General features: G+C 25.1%; 5 protein-coding genes across 5 annotated transcripts; 4 read left to right on the forward strand and 1 right to left on the reverse strand.

The window, feature by feature from the left end:
• Positions 1–162: 162 nt before the first annotated feature.
• Positions 163–1,518, forward strand: ENU1_140760 (tyrosine kinase, putative; the record flags this gene model as incomplete). The annotated part of the gene is made up of 1 exon (XM_008860311.1): positions 163–1,518. One exon carries the CDS (start codon positions 163–165, stop codon positions 1,516–1,518), a length of 1,356 nt encoding a protein of 451 aa, XP_008858533.1.
• A 416-nt stretch (positions 1,519–1,934) lies between these two features.
• On the forward strand, positions 1,935–2,567 carry ENU1_140770 (Ras family GTPase; the record flags this gene model as incomplete). Its single annotated transcript, XM_008860312.1, has 1 exon — positions 1,935–2,567. The coding sequence occupies one exon, from the start codon at positions 1,935–1,937 to the stop codon at positions 2,565–2,567; it is 633 nt and encodes a 210-aa protein (XP_008858534.1).
• Positions 2,568–3,760: 1,193 nt separating this feature from the next.
• On the forward strand, positions 3,761–4,657 carry ENU1_140780 (protein farnesyltransferase alpha subunit; the record flags this gene model as incomplete). Its single annotated transcript, XM_008860313.1, has 1 exon — positions 3,761–4,657. One exon carries the CDS (start codon positions 3,761–3,763, stop codon positions 4,655–4,657), a length of 897 nt encoding a protein of 298 aa, XP_008858535.1.
• Positions 4,658–4,939: 282 nt separating this feature from the next.
• Positions 4,940–5,515, forward strand: ENU1_140790 (proteasome regulatory subunit, putative; the record flags this gene model as incomplete). The annotated part of the gene is made up of 1 exon (XM_008860314.1): positions 4,940–5,515. One exon carries the CDS (start codon positions 4,940–4,942, stop codon positions 5,513–5,515), a length of 576 nt encoding a protein of 191 aa, XP_008858536.1.
• Positions 5,516–5,562: 47 nt separating this feature from the next.
• ENU1_140800 (protein kinase, putative) lies at positions 5,563–6,632 on the reverse strand (the record flags this gene model as incomplete). Its single annotated transcript, XM_008860315.1, has 2 exons — positions 5,563–6,369; positions 6,432–6,632. The coding sequence occupies 2 exons, from the start codon at positions 6,630–6,632 to the stop codon at positions 5,563–5,565; spliced, it is 1,008 nt and encodes a 335-aa protein (XP_008858537.1).
• Positions 6,633–7,527: the final 895 nt, after the last annotated feature.

Consider the following 7,527-nt stretch of genomic DNA (forward strand, 5'->3'; position numbering starts at 1 on the left):
TCATGTAAAGAAGGATTTATCAGGTCATCATTAAGAAGAGCGTTTTCATGTACTTATTATACTAATGTTTCAAAGTGTTTACAAGAAGAGAATGAATTTTGTGCTTTATGTTCTAGAAGGTACAAATTGAGTGATAATAGATTAAGTTGTGAAGAAAAGTCAATGACAGGTATAATTATTGGATGTGCTTTAGCATGTATTGTTATAATGTTAATTATTATCACGATAATATCATTAATTCTTTTCATTAGAATAGAACGTAACCTAAGAAAAAGAAATTCAGAAACAATTTGTGCTTTTAAGATGAAATATAGTAATTTACATTTCTCCAGTATTAATGAAAAGTCATCACTAGTAACAAATAAAAACATTATTCGATTTGATCTTGATAATGAAGTGCTTCCAGTAGGTAAAGAGTCAAGAGATTTGTTTTGTATTGGTAATAAAGGAATTAATAAAATTAAAGTCCAAGTCACTTTAAAAAAATCAAATGACAAATATTTATTGGATATTCAGCCGTCATTGGTTATACTTGATGGAGGGTATGCGTGTGAATTTGAAATTTTTATTCAACCATTTTGCACAACAAAGATAAAAGACAAATTGTCTCTTATTAGTTTTGATATGAAAGAAGGAATTGAAACTTTTAGTAGTATTACTATTAGAACCGAAACAGAAATTACTACAAGACTAGATTATGATGAGTTGGTTCAAGAAAAAAAAATAGGTGAAGGGTCATTTGGGGTTGTCTTTAAAGGAACATACAGAGGGCGTGTTGTTGCTATAAAAAAATTAAAAGAGTCACAAAGTTCTGACAAGGCGTTGATTGAGTTTGAAAAAGAAGCTACTATGTTGGACAAGTTTAGAAGTGATTATATCATTCATTTTTATGGTGCAATATTTATTCCAAATAAGATTTGTTTAGTAACAGAATATGCGTACTATGGATCGCTTCGTGATTTAATTGAGAAGAGGAGTCGCAACTATGTATCACATCATTTAAGACTGAAAATCTTATTAGATGCCTCAAAAGGGATTCAGTATCTACATGAAAATGAAATGCTACATCGTGATATAAAACCAGACAATGTTTTAGTATTATCACTGGATGATAACATTAATATTAACGCTAAATTAACTGACTTTGGATCATCAAGAAATGTAAATTTATTAATGACAAACATGACATTCACCAAGGGAGTTGGAACACCTTCTTATATGGCTCCTGAAATATTAAGTAGATTAAAATATAAAATGCCAGCAGACATTTATTCATTTGGTATGACAATGTACTCTGTATTAAATTGGTCAGAGCCATTTCCAAAACAAAGTTTTAAGTTTGCATGGGATGTTGCAGAGTTTATTGAGTCAGGAAAACATTTGCCTCAATACAATATAAAAGATGAGGAGTATGCTTTGATAATGAGGTGCTGGGAAAATAATCCCAAATCCAGAGAAATTATAGAGAATGTTGTTAAAGACCTAGAAGTTCTTGTTAACAACGATAATAACATATAAAAGAGTTATATTAAAATGGCTTAATTCTTATCATCACTTCTTTGTATATTTATGAACCTGACTTGATTAAGCCGACTTACTAAGATAATTTCATTGCTTGAAAACAAGAATAGAAAAGAAACAACTAACCGTTCAAACGAGAAATAAAAAAAGAAAATAATTAAAAACTGTATAGTGAAAAAACAATTTAATATGGAGTAAAAAACATAATATAATATTCTTTTTGTTGTTTAAGTTTAAAGAAAAAAAAAGGTGAAGTTTATGACATAACTAAAAATAAGATATTAAAAAACTTAAGAAGAAATTATTAACTTAAAATAGAAATTCTGGAAAAAAGTCAGAGTGAAGTTTGAGATATTGATTTGCACTATAAAAACGATGAACTAATACAATTATTTCATTAATTCAAATAAAATATGAGTTTAAAAAGAATTGTTATGCTTGGAACTGGTGCAGTTGGAAAATCTGCAATTACATTACAATATGTTTCACATTACTTTGCTAGTGATTATAATCCTACTATTGAAGATTCATTTAGAACTTCTATTACTATTGGAGATGATAGTTATCCAATAGAAATATTAGACACTGCTGGTCAAGAAGAATTTGATGCTTTAAAAGATACATACATTAGAAGTGGTGATGGATTTGCAATTGTTTATTCTATAACATCATTAAATACTTTCTTAGAGGCTAATGAAATTAGAGAACGTATTTATCGAGTTCTTGACAAAGACGTTACTCAACATATCCCTATTTGTTTAGTTGGTAATAAAAGTGATTTAGAAAATGAACGTATTGTATCAAAAGAACAGGCTGAAGAATTAGCTTGTTTATGGGGTATTTCATTTATTGAGACAAGTGCTAAAAAGAAATCAAATATCAATGAGTTATATCAAATTATAATGAAAGACATTATTGATACAAAAACTAAAGAAGATGAAGAAAAAAAGAAGCTTAAAGAACATGAGTCAATTACTAAAAAGTCATCAAAAAAACAAAAGGATGGTAAAAAGTTTTATAAAAAAATTGGATGTTCTGTTATGTAAAAACATTTATCTTTTACATTTATAAAGAAGATAGTTTAGACTATCAATTTACATAGCCTTGTTGCTTTTATTCAATATTTTTTTAAATTTATTATTATTCTTTTATTAAAATGAGTTAACGATAATAAGAGAATGAGTCATAAAGGTAGTTAATAAAAAGAAGTTAAGTTATATTTATTAATAAATATCTTTGAAAATTATTAATTTGATCTAATTAACAAAATTCACGTTGCCTTTGTATGTCTATAAAAAACAAAATACTACATGAACTTTCCTATTTTATTCAATAGACCCAACTACAAAATGCACTAGAGCATTATTTAATCAAAAAGAGCATACCTATTAAGCTATATTCCAATAAATAATTTTGGAAATGTTCAATAAATTAATAACTTGACTAAAATGACTTGTAAAGAAAAGATTATTGTTTTATTTAAAATGAAAATAAACAATATTCTCCATTCATGGTTTTTAATAAACCAATAAAATAAAAAATAAAGAAAATAAAAAACAAAATAATAAATAAATAGATAATTAAATGGTAATAAAATCGTCATTTATTCATTGATTATTGGATATTATTCACATTATATATCATTAAAATGAGTAGTTCCTTTGTTTTATTTATTATTTAGATTTTCTTTTTGTTTTATTTCTTTTATTATTTTTTCATTCTTCTTTCATTTTATTTCTTCTTTGACTTTTACTTGAATTTTAATGAATTTCATCTTTCTTTATTTCTTATTTTATGATGAATGAATATTTCATTATCATTATATTATTGAATGAACATTTCATTATCATTATATTATTATGATAATTTTATTTATTATTAATATCTTCATTTATTTCTTTTTCTTTTTTTTATTATTCTTTCATATTATCTTATTTCATATTAATAAATACCAATTCTTCTATTATAATAATTAATATTTCATCATAATAATTCACTACATTCTTTAAAACAGTGACTAATACATTTTCTATTCAAAGACAACATCATAACCAGATAATAACTGATAATTCAAGACTTGAATTTGTTTTAGGGTTTATATGATGTTTTTGATATACCAAACTTTAAATCAAAAGTGAAACATCTTATAATAAATACAATAAAATTTCTATTTGTTAGTTCTATCATCTTTTTATCATAATAATAAAAGAACTATAAAAATAATAAAAACAATTCATTAATGGAAGAAGACGAAGAAATCACATTTGATTCAACAAAATATTCTGATATTGAACCAATTTATTGTACAACTCCACCGGTATGTTCCATTAATTATTCAAAAATTTTTAAAGAAGTAATGGGGTATTATAGAGCATTAACGGCTAAAGGAGAATTATCAGAGAGAGCGTTAGAAATTACAGGTAAAGTGATTGAACTGAATAGTGCAGATTATAGTGCATGGTATTATAGAAGGAGAATATTAAAAAAAATAGAAGGAACTTTTGATGTAAATAAAGAGTATGAATTTATTGAAGACTTAGGAGATAGTGTTTGTAAAAACTATCAAGTTTGGGGTCATAGACAATATCTTGTTGGATTGACTGGTAACTATCTTAAAGAGTTGGACTTTACTGATAAAATGCTTGAAGATGATAATAAAAATTATCATTGTTGGAGTCATAGAGTTTGGGTATGTAATAAATTTAATTGTTGGGTTGGTGAATTAGCATATACCCAAAAAATGATTGAAAAGGATATTAGAAATAACTCTGCTTGGAGTCATAGATTTTATACTCTCAAATCATTAAATTTATTAAATGACTTAAACCAACTAAAAGGAGAGTTTAATGTTATTGAAAAATCATTACACCAATCATCTAATAATGAATCTGTATGGACTTATTTAACTGGTTTATATGAAAATAGTCAAAATATTGAATTTAAACGTGAATGCGAATCTTTTGTTGAAAGAATGATTACCGAACGTCAATTTTGTGTTTATGTAAAGATGGCTTATGTCAATATTTTTAAGTCTTCTCCAAAGTGTGTTGAATTAGTTTTAGAATTACGTGATCGCTTAGACGTTGCTCATCAAAGTTATTGGGATTGGTATTTAACAAAAATTACTAATCATTAATATTTCTTATTTTTGCTCTTTATTTTAAATTTTTTTCTCTTCTTAGTTTTTCCTTGTTTGACCACTCAAAAATATTTTTTGTTATTTCTTCCTTATAATTAATAATTAATTAAATATTTTTAATATGCTGTTTCATAAATAGAAATTTTTTGTTATTTATTAAATCTTCGTTTTTTTTTATTTTGCTTTTTTCGTTTAATCTTAGATGATTGTTATATATATCAAAATAAACTAAGAAAAAGAATTTAATTAAACAACAAAATTCAGTAATAAAATACATAGATGGAACACATCAAAGAATTACAAAAAGAACGTGTGAGAATGGAAAAAAGACTTGAAGAATTAACAAAATATTTAAACTCTCCAGGAATCAAAGACTTCAAAGAAGTAGATGAAGAAGGATATCCAAATCCAGATAGTGAGATGATTATATCTTTAAGAAAGATTAAGCATGAATTTAATTGTCTTGAAACAGACTATAAAAACTTAATGAATGACCTAACTCAATCACTATATCAAATCCATGAAGAGGCATTACGTTATGAACAAAATAATCAACAGGGAGAAAAAATAACATATGATGTTCAACCATTAGCTATTATTAAAAAAATTGATTATGATTCTCCAGCAGAAAAAGCTGGTTTACAAGAAGGGGATATTATTATTGCTTTTGGTGGATATAAATTAAAATCTGGTGATAAGCCACTACAAAAAATAGCAGAAATTACTAACCAATATAGTGGAACAAATGGAATTGAAATTGATATAACAAGAAAAGGAGAAATATTAAGAACAAAATTATATCCAGACCAATACAATGAACATACTCATTGTGGATTTTTTATAATTCCTTACTAAATAACTCATACACATAAAAAATTAAATTGAATTAAAAATCAGTAAATTTAATTTAAAAGAACTTTTTTTGATTGTGCTTCTTTTAATTCACTTTCAGTAAAAGTAATACCAACTCTTGCTTCTGCATGAAAAGGATGTCCCATTAACTGAATTCCTGTTGGCCTTTGATAAGGATTATATTTGAGTACGGAGTTAAGTAATTCAATTAATCCTTGGGGGTATGAATAAACAGATAATACAGAATCTATTCCAATACCAGTTACTTGAGGTGTTCTAAATACAGAAGTATTTCTGTTCATAGCATAAATTTGTTCTGCTGATGGATTACCTAATACTTTCATAATTTTTTTTAATTGGTCAGTACTATTATCACCTCTAAACAATGGCTTTCTCATTACCATTTCTGCAACAACACAACCAAATGCCCAGATATCAACAGCAGTAGAATAATGTGTACAGTCAAATATTAGTTCAGGTGCTCTATAATACCGAGAACAAATATAACTTATACTTGATCCTTTAGGATCAAGTTGTTTTGCACTTCCAAAATCACATAATTTTAAAGTATTATTGTCTAAGTCAATCAATACATTTTGAGGTTTAATATCTCTGTGGCATATTCCCAATGAATGAATATAAGTTAATGACCGAATAAGTTGAAACGAAAATGATTTGATTTGTATATTTTCTAATTTCTTTTCAGAAATTACTTGATATAAATTATAAGGCATATAATCCATAACAATATTTAAAATATAATCATCTTTATTATTTGGTATTTTTGAGAAAAATGAGTCTTTTAATTCCAATACATTGACATGATGTAATAATTCCATAATAGGTAATTCTCTATTCTATTTTAATTACTTTTTTATTGTTTTTTTCTTTAATAACAGAATTACTATTTATAACAAACTTTATAATGATGGTCTTGAACAACACGTTTTAATGCAACTATTTCTCCTTTAGAATCTTTTGCAACAACAACAATTCCAAAAGTTCCAAATCCAACAATATCATCAACTTTATATTCATTTTTTTCTGATATTAATGTTAATCCTTTTTGTTCTCCAAAGATAGCTAATGGATTATTTTTGTGATTACTATGCATAGTCATATCGTTTTGTTTTTTTAAGTAATTTTTATTTCTTTTTTATTCTTAAAAATAAAGTCAATTTCTTATTAAACCCTTCTATTATCTTAAAACATCTTAAAACAAATTTCTTCTTGTTTGAACCAAACACATCATTCGTTGCATTTTAAACATTAACGAAATTTCTGTATTAATCTTAGATTCACTTGTATTAAATAAGATATAAATTAAAAAGGAACTTTCAGTGTCTATAATATATTCATTACTTTCTTCAAAATAGAAAGAAAATGTTATATTACCTCCTTCTCCACTTCTGTTATAAAAATTTTTAGTTAGTTTACTTACTTCATTATTATGTGATACAAATATAAACATATTAAGATCTTTACAATATCCAAATAACTTATTATTTGTAGTTTTAAAAAGGAGTACAACATGTTATTTTTTACTTAAAAGATTTATAATATACCTTTGTTCTGCTTGTTGTAAATTACTGTTATAAATAACTTTAAATTGAATCATTCAAGTTTATTCTTGTAAATACAAAATTATACTATGAAATTAACATTCTTTAAATGTTATATTATTTACATTAGATTTTCTTAGTGTAGACATCGAATAATTATTAAATATTAATACATTAATGCAAATAATTTAATGAATTGACATATAAACTGGTAGATAATATTATCATATAAAAAATCACAAAAACATTTTTTTAAAAATAGCAGTCATTTAATTCATTTCTTTCTTATTTTCATTGAATCTCAAAATAATTCTTTTAGTGACAAAAATATTGAAACAATAAAAAATATCACCTTTAATTTACTAAAAATTAAGCTTTAGCTTGTTTCTTTGATCCCTTAGCTGGTTTCTTTTCAGCTTCAGTTGGAGCAGCAGCAGCGTGTTTAGCTGATCT

Source organism: Entamoeba nuttalli, assembly GCF_000257125.1.
Source record: "Entamoeba nuttalli P19 unplaced genomic scaffold asmbl_5842, whole genome shotgun sequence".
NCBI classification, from domain to species: Eukaryota; Evosea; order Mastigamoebida; family Endamoebidae; genus Entamoeba; species Entamoeba nuttalli.